The following is a 16,590-nucleotide window of genomic DNA, read 5'->3' as shown; positions in this document are numbered from 1 at the left end:
ATACATTAAAGACATGGGTAGTGGAATAAATTTATTACATCTTAATATCTAAAGTATTTTGGACCAAATTACTTCTGTATTTTTTGTCAGGCCTCTGAGCCCAAGCTAAGCCATCATATCCCCAGTGACCTGCACGTAAACATCCAGATGGCCTGAAGCAACTGAAGATCCACAGAAAAAGTGAAAATAGCCTTAACTGATGACATTCCACCATTGTGATTTATTTCTGCCCCAACCTAACTGATCAATGTACTTTATACTCTCCCCCACCCTTAGGAAGGTTCTTTATAGTCTCCCCCACCCTTAAGAAGGTTCTTTGTAATTCTCACCACCCTTGAGAATGTACTTTGGGAGATCCGCCCCCTGCCCCCAAAACATTGCTCTTAACTCCACCGCCTATCCCAAAACCTGTAAGAACGAATGATAATCCCACCACCCTTTGCTGACTCTCTTTTCGGACTCAGCCCGCCTGCACCCAGGTGAAATAAACAGCCATGTTGCTCACACAAAGCCTGTTTGGTGATCTCTTCACATGGACACGTGAGACATTTTTATTAGAAACAGTATGTATTTTGTGCAACCCCAAAATTAGGCATTTAATTTTACAAAACACATTTCATTATGGTAATTCTAAACTACACAATAGTAGAAAGAATAGTGATGAACTTCCATGTATCCATCCCCCAACTCCAATAATTATCAACTCAGGGCCAATTCTGTTTCCTCTCTATCCCCAACCCCATTGCATAGTATTTTGAAGCAAAATCCCAGAACATATAATTTCATCAATAAAAATAAAGACTTTTAAAAAACCATATTATTAACACATCTAAAATATTAACAACATTTCCTTAACATCATCAAACATTGAGTCATTGCTCAAATTATCAATTTTCTCATAAATGTAATTTCTTTTAGAGTTTGAAAAAATTAAGTACAAATGCTGGGCACAGTGGCTCATGCCTGTAACTACAGCACTTTGGGAGGCTGAAGAAGAGGGAGGATTCCTTGAGGCCAAGAGTTTGAGGCTGCAGTCAGCTATGATCACACCACAACATTAGAGGTTGTAGAAAAGGGACACTCTATCATTCCTTTGTCATTTAGCAGCTGGATTATTTCTATAAAGAGGAGCTTCACATCATGTACTATGTAGTCATTCAGGTATACAGTTCACATAGGAATGTCAGGAAAAAAGAATTTATTTACCAGTCTTCCATTTAACAATTCCCAATTATCTTCTAAATATGACCAATTTTTGAGCATCATTATGAACTCATAAACATGTTTGATGTGCTTCAATCTATTGCTGTTGTTATCCCTACTGATACTCAAATTGTCACATCTTTGGCCAGTGGGAGCCTCTTTAAGTTGGCTCTTGAGAGTCTTCTTTTGGAATGATCCTGTTAGTCTTCAATAGCTTGTTATCTATATGACAAGGTGCTTCAGGTTTCTCTTGTTCATTTCCTGACCCAGACCTTAAATCAGCCATTTCTCCAAGGAACCTGGCTCTTTTTAATGGGAGATGGTATTTCAAGACCTTGATCAGGCATCTGGTGGTGTTCACTGCTCCTGGGTTGGTTAGACATTGACTTTGAAGTTTTGAATTTCTGACATACTAGTGGCTAACAGTGTGGGCTGCAGAGATAGACCGCCTGGATTTGAATCAGTGTAACACATACATCATCTCAAATATTTATCATCTCTTTGTGTTGGGAATATTCAATACCCTCCTTCTAGCTATCTGAAACTATATTATTGTTAACTATAGTCATCCTACAGTGGTATAGAACATGATAATTTATTCCTGCTATCTAGCTTTAATTTTCTATCCTTTAACAAATATCTTCCTATTCCCTCCTTCCCCAAATTCTTCCTACCCTTTAGTATCCTCTTTTCTCCTTTTTACTTCTATAAGATCAACTTTTTAAAGCTTCTGCATGTGAGAACATGCATTGTTTAACCTTCTTTTCTTGGCTTATTTCACATAACATAATGTCCCCCAGTTACATAAGTGTTGCTGAGAATGACAGGATTTGATTCGATTTTATTTGATTTTTTTGAGAGGGAGTCTCACTCTGCCACCAGGCTGGAGTGCAGTGGCGTGATCTCGGCTCACTGCAACCTCCGCCTCACAGGTTCAAGCGATTCTCCTGCCTCAGCCTCCTGAGTAGCTGGGACTACAGGTGTGTGCCACCACGCCCAGCTAATTTTTGTATTTTTAGTAGAGATGGGGTTTCACCATGTTGGTCTCAATGGTCTCGATCTCGACCTTGTGATCCACCCACCTCGGTCTCCCAAAGTGCTGGGATTACAGCCATGAGCTACCGCGCCCGGCCGATTTTATTCTTTTTTTCTGGCTAAATAATATTCCATTGTGCATATATGCCACATTTTCTTCATCCATTCATCGTTGTTAGACACCTAGATTGATTCCATATCTTGGCTATTGTGAATAGTGATGCAACAAATATGGGGATGCAGATATATCTTTGATATGCTTATTTCCTTTTATTTGGATAAGTGCCCCAGTGAGATTGCTGGATCATATAATTCTATTTGTAGTTCTTAAAGGAACCTCCATACTGTTCTCCGCAGTGTCTGTACTAATTTGCATTCCCACCAACAGTGTAAGAGTTCCGTTTTGTCCACATCCTCACGGGCATTTCTTATTTTTTTCTTTTTGATAATAGCTATCCTGAGGTGAGATGATACTTCATTGCAGTTTTGATCTGCATTTCCCTTGATTAAGTGATGTCCAACATTTTTCATATATTTTTTGGTCATTTGTATGTCTTCTTTTGAGAAATACCCAGATCTTTTTCCCACTTTTAATTGCATTGTTCATTTTTTTTGCTGTTGAGACATTTGAGTTCCTTGTATACGCTGGATATGAATTCTTTGTTGAATGAATAGTTTGCAAATATTTTATCCCATTCTGCAAGTTGTCTTTTCATTCCATTGTTTCCTTTGCTGTGCAGAAGCTTTTTAGTTTGATATAATACCATTTGTTTAGTTTTTGCTTTTGTTGTCTGTGCTTCTGAGGTCTTATCATAAAATATTTCCCTAGACCAATATTCTGAAACATTTCCTCTACTTTCTCTTCTGGTAGTTTTATAGTTTCAGGTCCTATATTTAGGTCTTTAATCCATTTTGATTTTTTTATAGGGTGAAAGATGAGACTCTAGTTTCATTCTTCGACATACTGATATCATTTTCTCAGCAGCATTTGTTGAAGAGACTGCTCTGTCCCCAAAAAGTGTTCTTGGCACGTTTGTCAAAAATTAGTTGGCTGTAGATATGTGATTAATTCCCGGTTTCTCTATTCTGTTGCATTCATTTATGTGTCTGTTTTTATGCCAGTACGAGGCTGTTTTGGTTACTACAGCTTTGTACTATATTGTGAAGTTAGGTAGTGTGATCCCTCTGGCTTTGTTCTTTCTGCTCAGGATTGCTTTGGCTATTTGAGGTCTTGTGTGTCTCCCTACAAATTTTAAGACATTTTTCTATTTCTGTGAAGGTTGTCACTGATGTTCTGATAGGGATAGCACTGAATCTGTAGATTGCCTTAGGTAGTACGCTCATTTTACAATATTAATTCTGATCCATGAGCATGTAATGTCTTTCCATTCGTTTGAATCCTCTTCAATTTATTTCATCAGTATTTTGTAGTTTTCCTCATGATGTCTTTCACCTCCTCAAATTTATTCCTCAATATTTACATATTTTTGGTAGCAATTTAAATGGGACTTCCTTCTTGACTTCCTTTTTGGCTAGTTTGTTGTTCATATATAGAAATGCTACTAATTGTTGTATTCCTATTCCTAGTTTGTTGACTGCTTTATTTATTATGGAAGGGTGCTAAATTTTGTCAAATGCTTTTTCCTGCATCAATTGACATAATTGCACACTTTCCTCCTTTCATTTGTTATATGGTATATAATATTGATTTTCCAATATTAAACCACTCTTGCATCCCAGGAATAAATCCCACTTGATCATGGTGCATATTCCTTTAATGTGCTGCTGAATTTGGTTTGTTAGTAGTTTTTGAGGATTTTTGCATCAATATTCCTAAGAGATATTGGTCTGTTGTCTTTTCCTGTACCGTTTTTGTCCGGCTTCGATGTCAGGTTAAGGCTGGCCTCATAGGATGAGTCAGAAAGTGTTACCTTATCTTGGCCGGGCATGGTGGCTCACACCTGTAATCCCAGCATTTTGGGAGGCCGAGGCGGGCAGAACACGAGATCAGGAGATCAAAACCATCCTGGCTAACACGGTGAAACCCTGTCTCTACTGAAAATACAAACAATTAGCCAGGCGTGGTGGTGGGCACCTGTAGTCCCAGCTACTCGGGGAGCTGAGGCAGGAGAATGGCGTGAACCAGGGAGGCAGAGCTTGCAGTGAGCCGAGATCCCACCACTGTACTCCAGCCTGGGCGACACAGCAAAGACGCTGTCTCAAAAAAAAAAAAAAAAAAATGTTACCTTGTCTTCAATTTTTTGCAAAAGTTTGAGAACTGGTATTGCTTCTTCTTTAAATGTGTGGTAGAATTAACTAGTGAAGCCATCAAGTCCTGGGCTTTTGTCAAAGATTTTTGATTTCTGACTCAATCTCATTATTAGTTAATAGCACAGGACAATTCTCTGGGTGGCCTTGGAGCAACCTAGTTCTCTCCTCTTTCTCACTCATTCTTATTTCTTAAGAATAAGTGTAGCCGCAAGGCAAGGTAGCTCACACCTGTAATCCCAATACTTTGGAAGGCCGAGGCAGATGGATCAGCTGAGGTCAGGAGTTCAAGACCAACCTGGCCAACATAGTGAAACCCCAAGTCTACAAATATACAAAAATTAGCCAGACATCATGGCGGGTGCCTATAATCCCAGCTACTCAGGAGGCTGAGGTGGGAGAATCACTTGAACCCAGGAGGCAGAGGTTGCGGTGAGGTGAGATCGTGCCATTGTACTCCAGCCCGGGTAACAGAGTGAGACTCCATCTCAGAAAAAAAAAAAAAAAAAAAAAATTAAGTGTGGAATATGCTGGGAATGCAACATTCCAAGATGAAGGAGATGGGTGGAAGAGCCCAGGCTCTCTTCCTGTCCTCCACAGAAACACGATGCCCTTTAACATTTTAGCCCACTCTGTCATGTTGTTCCCATAGTTCCCATGGTATAAAACCCAGAGAAGCCAGGCACAGTGGCTCATGCCTGTAATCCCAGTACCTTGGGAGGCCGAGGTGGGCAGATCACTTGAGGTCAGGAGTTCGAGACCAGCCTGACCAACACGGTGAAACCCCGTCTCTACTAAAAATACAAAAATTAGCCAGGTGTCATGGCGGGTGCTTGTAATCCCAGGTGCTTGGGAGGCTGTGGCATGAGAATCACTTGAACCCAGGAGGCAGAGGTTGCAGTGACCCGAGATCGCACCACTGGACTCCAGCCTGGGAGACAGAGAAAGACCCATCTCTCAAAAATAAATAAAAAATAAAACCCAGGGGGTGGGCACCTTTCTGGGGTCTCTCAGGTGCAGTGCACACAGGACATGACACACAGGCCTCCACCCACCCTGGGTAGCTTTCCTGAGTCTTTCAGATGGCTTGTCCTGAATCCTAGGCTTCTGTTGTCTCTTGATGTCTAACTGTAAGTAACAAATTCACTGCATTTAACTTGCTCTGTGTGTGTTCCATCTAACCAGACTTGTGAAAGTAACCAAGGTGCAATGAAACGGCTTTGACATATAGGTCTATCCAGATTTTCCCTTTCTTCATGATTTAGTCCTAGTCTTAGTATGTTTATGTTGCTAGTATTTTGTCCATTTCATTTAGTTTATCCAATTTGTTGGCATACACTTATGCAAGTGTTTGGTTGAAGAACCAACTTTTTGTTTCATTGATTTTCTCTATTGTTTTTCTATTCATTATTTTGTTTATCTCTGCTCTCATCTTCATTATTTCCTTCCTTCTGATAACTTTGGGTTGAGTATTTATTTGAGAGATGGCGTCTCACTCTGTTGATTAGGTGGAGTGCAGTGGCATGATCATAGCTCACTGTCTGCAACTCCTGGGCTCAAGTGATCCTCCTGCCTCAGCCACCTGAGTAGCTGGGACTATAGGCATAAACCACCATGCCTGGTTAATTTTTGAATTTTTTGTAGAGACAGGGTCTTGCTTGGTTGCCCAGGTGAGTTTTGAAATACTAGCTTCAAGTGATGCTCCTACCTTCACAATCTCAAAGTGGCAGGATTACAGGCGTGAGCCACTGCACCTGGCCTTGTTCTTCTTTTTCTAGTTCCTTAAGTTGTAAAGTTAAGTTGTTGTTGATTTTTTTTTTTTTTAAAGGTGGGTCTCACTCTGTCACCCAGGTGCTAGAGTGCAGTGGCATAATCATTGCTCACTACAGCCTCAAACTTCTGGGGTCAAGCAATCCTCCCCCCTCAGCCTTCCTGGTAGCTAGGACTAGAAGTGCCCACCACCACACCTATCTAATTTTTAAATTTTTGTACAGACAGGGTCTCACGATGTTTCCCAGGCTAGTTGTGAACTACTGGCCTCAAGTGATCCTCCTACCTTGGCCTCCCAAAGTTCTGGGATTATAGGCATGAGCCACTATGCTCAGTCTTGCAATTTCTTAAAATAAGACAACAATGAAGACTGTCCCATTGATTGACTCTTCCCTTCACAAAGATTTCTCAGGCCAGGCGCGGTGGCTCACGCCTGTTATCTCAGCACTTTGGGAGGCCGAGGTGGGTGGATCACCTGAGGTCAGGAGTTTGAGACACGCCTGGCCACGATGAGGAAACCCCATCTTTACTAAAAATACAAAATTAGCTGGGCGTGGTGCACATGCCTGTAATCCCAGCTGCTCAGGAGACTGAGGCAGGAGAATCGCTAGAACTGGGGACACAGAGGTTGCAATGAAGTGAGCTGTGACTGCACTCTAGCCTGGGCAACAGGAGCGAAACTCCGTGTCAATAACAACAACAACAAAAAAAAAAAAAGATTTCTCTGTAGCATGCAATATGCAGTGCCGTTTGATAGCACTTTACCCCCACAGAACTTTTTTCAAAATTTGAGTTCGTCTTCTCAAAACTTGCCAGTGCTTTATCAACTCAGTTTATGTAATATTGTAAATCCTTTGTTGCCATTTCAACAATATTCACAGCATCTTCACCAGGAGCAGATTCCATCTCAAGAAACCACTTTATGTGCTCATCCATAAGAAGCAACTCCTTATCTGTTCAAGTTTTATCATGAGACTACAGCAATTCAGTCACATCTTCAGGCTCCACTTCTAATTCTAGTTGTCTTGGTTGGAGGTCAAAATCTCAACACTCTTTTTTAAGAATGTTGTTTTTTAGTTCATTCTACCAAACATTTAAAGAAGAAGCAATACCACTTCTTAAACTTTTGCAAAAAATTGAAGATAAGGTAACACTTTTTTTTTCTTGAGACAGAGTCTCACTCTGTCGCCCAGGATGGAGTACAGTGGCGCGATCTTGGCTCACTGCAAGCCCCGCCTCCCGGGTTCACACCATTCTCCTGCCTCAGCCTCTCAATTAGCTGGGACTACAGGAGCCCGCCACCACGCCTGGCTAACTTTTTGTATTTTTAGTAGAGACGGGGTTTCACCGTGTTAGCCAGGATGGTCTCGATCTTTTTTTTTTTTTTGAGACGGAGTCTCGCTCTGTTGCCCAGGCTGGAGTGCAGTGGCCGGATTTCAGCTCACTGCAAGCTCCGCCTCCCAGGTTTACGCCATTCTCCTGCCTCAGCCTCCCGAGTAGCTGGGACTACAGGCGCCCGCCACCTCGCTCGGTTAGTTTTTTTTTTTTTTTGTATTTTTTAGTAGAGACGGGGTTTCACCGTGTTAGCCATGATGGTCTCGATCTCCTGACCTTGTGATCCGCCCGTCTCGGCCTCCCAAAGTGCTGGGATTACAGGCTTGAGCCACCGCGCCCAGCCTAGATCTTCTGACCTCATGATCCACCCACCTCGGCCTCCCAAAGTGCTGGGATTACAGGCGAGTCACAAAATATCAACATTCTTAATGGCATCTAAAATGACGACTCCTTTTCAGGTTTTCAATTTACTTTGCCAAAGTCCATCAGAGGAATCTCTATCTATGGCAGCTACAGCCTTATGAAATATATTTCTTAAATAACAACACTTGAAATTAAAAATGCCTCCTTGATCCATGGGCTGCAGAGTGGATGTTGTGTTAGAAGGCATGAAAACAATAATCTCCTTATGTATCTCCATCAGAACTCTTGGATGAACGGGTATACTATCAATGAACAGTAAGTTCGAAAGGAATCTTTTTTTCTGAGCAGTTCTCAACAGTGGGCTTAAAATAGTCAGTCATCCATGCTGTAAACAGATGTGCTGTCATCCAGTGTATTAGTCAGGGTTCTCCAGAAGGACAGAATAGGATAGATGTACATATGAGGGGAGTTTATTAAGGAGTATTGACGATCAAAAGGTAAAGTCCCAAGATAGGCCATCTGCAAGCTTAGGAGCGAGGAAGCCAGTCTGAGTCCCAAAACCTCAGAACCACCATGCCCTACTAATTTTTGTATTTTTAGTAGAGACACGGTTTCGCCATGTTGGCCAGGCTGGTCTTGAACTCCTGACCTCAAGCAACCCACCCACCTTGGCCTCCCAAAGCACTGGGATTACAGGAGTGAGCCACCATGCCCGGCAAAAAACTAGACATTTTAATCTAATGTGGTAACTCTGGATATCAGATTTTCCCCATTCCTCAGTGTTTCTATTTTATTTCATTGTTTAGGCTGTGTCTGTCCCAAGAATCTGCATGAAATATAAACTTTTCTACTCAGGCCTTTTTAAATTCTGCACCTCCCCTCAGCATACATGGTGATTTTCTAGTTTCCCCATATATGCAGTTGCTTTTGAATGTCCTAGTCTTCAATGTCTTGCTCCCAAAAGGGGTTAAAAGAAAAATGAAGGAGGAAAAACTCAAGCTGTATGCAAACTGCTCCAGAAATATGTGCACAGCTGTAGCCATAGGACTGAGGGGTGAGGAACTGGTAGTTACTACTGTCCTAAGAGTTGAAATTGACCAAAATTAACTACAATTTATCATCTTCCCCTGGAAGTTGCAAAATTTCAATAGACTCCAGATTCCAAAATAGTTATATCAGATAGATTCTGCCAGTGCAGCTGCTGTCTAGGCTGGGAGACAGATTTCTGGTGCTTTCTATGCTGCCATTTTCTCCAAATCCTCTCTCCATTCTCCCTTTTCTTGCAGTCATAGAATTTAGTTTTGGTCAGGGCATATGCTTGCTGAGAATAAAAACTACACATCCCAACCTTTCTTGCAGTTAGCTATGACGAGGTGGCCAAATTTTGGCCAGTGGGCTCTAAGTGAAAGTAGTAGTACACATTTTTAAAGTGTCCTTAAAGGGGTGCCTTTCTGCTATTCCAACTTTATGCTGAATGTGTAATGGGTGACTGGATTTTGGCCAGCCATTTTAGACTATGAAGAAGATACATGTTTGTGTCAGAGAAACAAGAGGGAAGGAATCTGGGCTCTTGACATCATAGGGTGCCACACCAGTCCTGGACTAACTATAGTTAGGCTTCTTTTAAGTGAGAAATACACTTCTATTTTGTTTAACCACTATTGTTTTGGTGATTTCTATTATAAACAATTGATCCTAATCCCAATTAAGGTATTCAACTCATTTCCTAGCCCAGAAAACAATTTTTTAAAAATCAAGAAATAGGCCGGGCGCGGTGGCTCACGCCTGTAATCCCAGCACTTTGGGAGGCCGAGGCGGGCGGATCACAAGGTCAGGAGATCGAGACCACAGTGAGACCCCGTCTCTACTAAAAATACAAAAAAAAACTAGCCGGGCGCGGTGGCGGGCGCCTGTAGTCCCAGCTACTCAGGAGGCTGAGGCAGGAGAATGGCGTGGATCCAGGAGGCGGAGCTTGCAGTGAGCCGAGATCGCGCCACTGCACTCCAACCTGGGCGACAGCGTGAGACTCCGTCTCAAAAAAAAAAAAAAAAAAAAAAACAAAAATCAAGAAATAGCTTTGTTGTGACATCTCTTTTATCCACTCACTAAACAAACGTCCACCAGGGCTGTAATTTGGAGTTCAGACATGTTAGGCAGAATTCATAAGGTAGAGATGACATTATTAGACATGCGAAGGCTGAAACAGGAAGGTATTTGTTATAGAAAACGGCATCAGTGATTGTCTTAGTCATTCGAGATGCTTTAACAAACCACCACAAGCTGAGTGGCTTATAAACAACAAAAATGTATTTCTCATAGTTTTGGGGGCACCTTCTCACTGTGTCCTCACATCATGGAAAGACTGAAGAGTTCCCTTGGAACTCTTTTATAAGGGCACCAATCCCATTCATGAGGGCTGTTCCCTCATTACCTAATCACCTCCCAAAGGCCCACCTCTTAATACTACCATATTGAGGGTTTGGATTTCAACATACTAATTTGAGGGGGCACAAACATTCATAAGCAGTGATCCTGGGGTGGTCCCAACTAACGATGTCTCAACTTATGAGAAACCCTAAGGTTATAACCAGAAGATGTTAACTTAAAATAAGGATTTGAAGTCTCAAGGAATTACTGAATTCTCAATAATGTCAGTATCTGAAAACAAATTTTCTTTTTCCTTTTTGAGACAGTTTTGCTCTGTTGCCCAGGCTGGAGTACAGTGGTGTGATCTTGGCTCACTGCAACCTCTGCCTTCTGGGTTCAAGTGATTCTCCTGCCTCAGCCTCCTGAGTAGCTTGGATTACAGGTGTGCACCACCACACCCAGCTAATTTTTGTATTTTTAGTAGAGATGGGGTTTCACCATGTTGGCCAGGCTGGTCTTCAACTCCTGACCTCAGGTGATTCGCCCACCTCAGCCTCCCAAAGTGCTGGGATTACAGGCGAGCCACTGCGCCCGTCCCTTTTTCCTGTTCTTAAAACTTCTGGTATAACTAAGATGATGCTATAGAACTTGAGCAAGTTCTTTTCTTGAAGACTATTAGCTTAATACTGTTTATCCCATAAGGTACAGCTTACTATGCTCCCAATTTAACTCTAAACTTACTAGGGCCTATAATAACATACAGTCCAGGAGGTTCAACAAGAAAACTTTTATAGCATAATGATTAAGAACATAAGCACTGCAGTCAGACATATCTAGGCTGGAGTCTACCACTTTCAAACAGTGGAACCCTGGAAACCTTTTTTTTTTTTTTGCAGTAGCATGATCATAGCTCACTGTAACCTTGAATTCTTGGGTTCAAGTGATCCTCCTGCCTCAGCCTACCAAGTACCTAGGACTACAGGCATGCACCACCATGCCTAGATTTTTTTTTTTTTTGAGATGGGGTCTTGCTATGTTGCCCAGGCTGGTCTTTAACTTCTGTCCTCAAGTGATCTTCATACCTTGCGCTCCCAAAGTACCAAGATTACAGGTGTGAGCTACCACACCCAACTAGGAAAATTATATAACCCTTCTAGGCCTCAGTTCCCTCGCTGGAGATAATGGATACAGATTTAATTACAATGTGCTTAGTACAGTGCCTGGCCATAAGAGTCACTCAGTAAAAAGTCATCATAAGATTTCAGGGTCCATAAGAAGAGTATGCCCTTCCATAAGAAAGGCCTCCAGAGACAACCTACCTTATCTTCTACAGATGTCCAGGATTTACCAGCTCATGTATAGCATGGAATCATACTAACAACATTCACCATGTTCTGTTGGCTCTTAACGTTCCAGTTAATACAAAAACTCTACCCCTGCCAATTGCCCTCCCCATGCACTGACTTCTGCAAATTCTCCAGTAGTGTCACCACAAACAAGTCCTTATCTTCCAGGTGACATCTGTATCATTCCTTCCTCCAGCTTCTTTGATGATGTTTGTAGTTAAGAGCTCCACTGCCTTCTAAGATGCATTGGGATTCCTCTCCACTACCTTTACATTTTCCTTTAAATGTTATTTTTCACCTTATAAAAAGAGTATCGTGCTGTATGTAATTTTTAGGACTTTTTTCACCTAATGTTGTGCTGCTAATATTCATGCATATTGTTTTATGTCACTGTAGCTCATTTGTTTTGGCTACTGTACATTATCCACTCTTCTGATGATGGGCACCTGGGTAGCTTCTAGGCTTTTGCTATTGTGAAACTGCCACAAAGTATATTCGTGTTCACATTTTCTATTGTACATGTATGTTTCTTACAGCATATACCCAGGAGTGCTACTGCTGGACTGTAATATGTGAATGTTACATGTTATTATATCACATGAATAATATTCATGTATTATTATTATTAAAGAGTCTCACTCTGTTGCCCAGGCTGGAGTGCAGCGGTGTGATCTCAGCTCACTGTAACCTCTGCCTACCCGGTTCAAGCTATTCTCCTGTCTCAGCCTCCCAAGTAGCTGGGACTACAGGTGCACACCACCACCCCCGGCTAATTTTTGTATTTTTAGTAGAGATGGGCTTTCACCATATTGGTCAGGCTGGTCTTGAACTCCTGACCTCAGGTGATCCACTTACCTCAGCTTCCCAAAGTGCTGGGATTACAGGCATGTGCCACTGCACCCAGCCATGTATTATGTTTTTCATATCTAATATTTTCACTTTTTATGACTTCCTGTTTCTACTTCATCCTTCCTTGTCTCTTTGAGAATATTTATTACGCTTATGTTTTGGTCCGTTCATTCTGATTCAAAAATATGTTTATGTATGTATTTAAAGGCTTGGAATAACATGTATACAACTATGTATGGTGGCCATCTTTGAAGGACTGCAATTATGAAAAAACCATCAGTTCAACTGTCCCAGACAGCATTTCATTGTATTATGTAACTGTAGACAGCCTTTTTTTTTTTTTTTTTTTTTTTTTGAGATGGAGTCTCGCTCAGTCGCCCAGGCTGGAGTGCAGTGGCGCCATCTCGGCTCACTGCAAGCTCCGCCTCCTGGGTTCACGCCATTCTCCTGCCTCAGCCTCCCGAGTAGCTGGGACTACAGGCGCCCGTTACCACGCCCGGCTAGTTTTTTTTGTAGTTTTTAGTAGAGACGGGGTTTCACCGTGTTAGCCAGGATGGTCTTGATCTCCTGACCTCGTGATCCGCCCGTCTCGGCCCCCCAAAGTGCTGGGATTACAGGCTTGAGCCACCGCGCCCGGCCTGTAGAAAGCCTTAATCAAGATAAAAATAGGGATGACTTATCAGAAACTGAAGAATTTTCTTAAGAAAGCAATGTTTACTGAAGGATACCTTCATTCCAGCCATGATGAGCATCTGTCTTCTTAGGCAATCACAGTGAAGCTCCAGAGTAGTATAACCCATCTCTCCCACTCATCCCTGAGCCTTGGTCCTGGACTGAATGTGGTTAGAGGTTGTGGAAATAAAAAAAGAACCAAAATAAGAACACTGTCCATAAAAGCCAAGCTCAGAGACTGGTCCTCTTTTGCTTAGGTGCAGCAGGAGCAGGAAGGATCGACATTCTTGAAAGCATACCTTCTATTCATTTGGCTTTTTTGGCTTGGGGCCCCAGTGTAGAGCTGAGTACTCCACTGCCCTTTCTCCACTCACAAATGTCTGCATATGCACATGTCCGGCACTTCCAAGCCTCCTCCACATCGACTCCCTGGGGCTCTCGGTGGCCCATCCAGTAGGCCATATAATGCTGCACCTTGGCTCTCACCTCCTTCTCTTCAAAGGCTACAATCTCAGTACCCAGCACCGTGGCAGTCTCTTGGTGGATATACTCAATCTTCAAGATATCAATAACTGGGAGGTCTGACAGTGTTAGAGACAAGAAGACCAGTTCCATGAGGTCACCCAAAGATTTCACAGAGAAGCCTCCTTTCCGGGCATGCCTCAGCACTGATGGCCCCAGTGGCTTTTCTGGACACAACTTCGTGTGGTGGATTAAGCTAGCAGGGGTCACTTTTCCTTGTACCATGGCATCAAAGATATATTTGTATAGGCTGACTTGAAAACAGTCTTTCTTTTTCTGAGCTTCCAGAGGGAGCATAGGGCGCCTGCGTGTCTTGAGTTCCGCCAGTTCCAGTTCCCCCTTGGCTGTATAGTGCAGCTCATCGATCACTCCAACAAGAAGTACACCCTCCACTTCCCCAAACACGGGAAACTCTCTGATGTGCCCTTCTGACTGCAGGGCAGGAATCATCAAAAGTATGTTCAGAAACTTAATTGCCCAAGCATCTTCTTTAGTGGTGACTGGGACAGTCACAAGATCATGAAGTTCTAGTTCTCTAGCTAGGTGTATGCTGGCACCAGTGTCCAAAACAGCTGCCTTCTCAGGTGCCAAAAAACCAGGAAGCTCCTTTCCATATGCTGTTTGCAGTTCACACCAGTTCTGAGTAGCCAGGTCAGTGACATACAAATATTTAAGGTGGAATCTCTCCATGGGTGATAAGATATCCAATCCTCTTTTCCAGTTTTGTAAGCTTATGGGTTTATCATCCTTCCCAAGGGATTCAGAAGATGGGCCAGGCATGTTAACTAAAGCATTTGACTCTTGGGCATCTTCTAGGTCCAGAAACTCCAGGAATTCTGAGTCACTCAAGTCTGAGAACCCGGAGGCTTCTGCTGACACTGTCTCCTCTTCTCTTGTCTCTGCCATGGCACAGCTCTGGATTGGGCTAGAAGGGCCCTGCATAACATGTTAAAGAAATGCATTGTTCAAATAAAAACTTTCTCAAAAGCACTTTCAAATTTCAGTAAGATAAAAACAAAATCATGACAAATTATTGACTTATATTCTTTAAAAAAGCCAGTTTATTTATGACCAATTAGTAATGCCATAGAGTTGTAGTACAGATATGTATTGCAATAGGGTTCCTTATATAATCCATATATATCACTTGGCAGAATTTTTCTTTTCTTTTTTTTTTTTTGAGACGGAGTCTCGCTCTGTCACCCAGGCCGGAGTGCAGTGGCGCGATCTCGGCTCACTGCAAGCTCCGCCTCCTGGGTTCACACCATTCTCCTGCTTCCGCCTCCTGAGTAGCTGGGACTATAGGCACCCGCCAGCATGCCCGGCTAATTTTTTGTATTTTTAGTAGAGACGGGGTTTCACCGTGTTAACCAGGATGGTCTCAATCTCCTGACTTCATGATCCACCCACCTCAGCCTCCCAAAGTGCTGGGATTACAGGCGTAAGCCACCACAGAATTTTTAAAGGGGAAAAATAGTTTTATTCCTGGATCTTCCACTAACATACTGTGTGTGACTTTAAGCAAACCACCTTTCTTGGTCTCAGTTTCTTCAGATTTAAAAAGAAATTTGAGGCCGGGCAGGTGGCTCACGCCTGTAATCCCAGCCCTTTGGAAGGCTGAGGCGGGCAGATCACTTGAGGTCAGGAGTTCAAGACTAACCTGGCTAACATGGTGAAGCCCCATCTCTACTAAAAATACAAAAATTAGCTGAGTATGGTGGCACACACATGTATTCCTAGTTACTCGGGAGGCTGAGGCAGGAGAATTGCTTGAACAGGGAGATGGAGGTTGCAGTGAGCCGCGACTGTGCCACTGCACTCCAGCCTAGGTGACAGAGCAAGACTCTGTCTCAAGAAAAAGAAAAAAAAAAAAAAAAAAAAAGGAGATTTGAGGTTTGCCTTTTCTGCTTCAAAATTCTATTAACTTGAAAGAGTATTTCATTATTTTAAGTGAATATACATCTTTGTAGGAACAATGTTTGAGAAGTTTACCAAGGGCCACCTTCTACAATTCCCTTGATACAAAGTCCTTGATGAGGAAAATGAACCTCAACTACAAACTGTTCCTTGAGAGAAAGTAGCTCTGCAATAACTGTTTTTAAATGCAGTTCAAGGAACCTAGTATGGCAAAATTCAAAGATCAACTATAGATAAATACAAATAAATATAGTCTAACACAAATTAATGCATGAAATAATAAGAGGATGTTACAGCAACACATGGAAATTAGTAGCTTGACTTCATAAATTATCCTCTTAATATTATAGAAATTGGGGCTGGGCGCGGTGGCTCACACCTGTAATCCCAGCACTTTGGGAGGCTGAGGAGGGCGGATCATGAGGTCAGGAGATCGAGACCATCCTGGCTAACACGGTGACACCCCGTCTCTATTTAAAAAAATACAAAAAAATTAGCCAGGCATGGTGGTGGGTGCCTGTAGACCTAGCTACTCGGGAGGCTGAGGCAGGAGAATGGCGTGAACGGGGGAGGCGGAGCTTGCAGTGAGCCGAGATCGCACCACTGCATTCCAGCCTGGTTGACAGAGCAAGACTCTGTCTCAAAAAAAAACATATATGGCCAGGCGCGGTGGCTCAAGCCTGTAATCCCAGCACTTTGGGAGGCCGAGACGGGTGGATCACGAGGTCAGGAGATCGAGACCATCCTGGCTGACACGGTGAAACCCCGTCTCTACTAAAAAATACAAAAAACTAGCCGGGCGAGGTGGCGGGCGCCTGTAGTCCCAGCTACTCGGGTGGCTGAGGCAGGAGAATGGCTTGAACCCGGGAGGCGGAGCTTGCAGTGAGCTGAGATCCGGCCACTGCACTCCAGCCTGGGCGACAGAGCGAGACTCCGTCTCAAA

The 16,590-nt window shown here is 42.8% G+C and overlaps 1 protein-coding gene across 1 annotated transcript in view; it reads right to left on the bottom strand.

The window, feature by feature from the left end:
- Nucleotides 1-12,829: 12,829 nt before the first annotated feature.
- The window catches only part of EXO5 (exonuclease 5), an 8,028-nt gene continuing 4,267 nt past the window's right edge, over nucleotides 12,830-16,590 (bottom strand). The window contains exons 2-3 of the mRNA XM_025396987.1: nucleotides 13,175-14,666; nucleotides 12,830-12,854 (exon numbers count right to left, since the gene is read on the bottom strand). Of these exons, the coding sequence (XP_025252772.1) occupies nucleotides 13,515-14,636 (1,122 nt within the window). The 5' untranslated portion in view covers nucleotides 14,637-14,666 and the 3' untranslated portion in view covers nucleotides 12,830-12,854; nucleotides 13,175-13,514. The remainder of the gene's footprint in view (nucleotides 12,855-13,174; nucleotides 14,667-16,590) is intronic.

This window comes from Theropithecus gelada, chromosome 1 (assembly GCF_003255815.1).
Source record: "Theropithecus gelada isolate Dixy chromosome 1, Tgel_1.0, whole genome shotgun sequence".
Classification (NCBI taxonomy): domain Eukaryota; kingdom Metazoa; phylum Chordata; class Mammalia; order Primates; family Cercopithecidae; genus Theropithecus; species Theropithecus gelada.
Note: the sequence above shows the minus strand (reverse complement) of the source record. Positions and strands in the feature narration are given on the sequence as shown.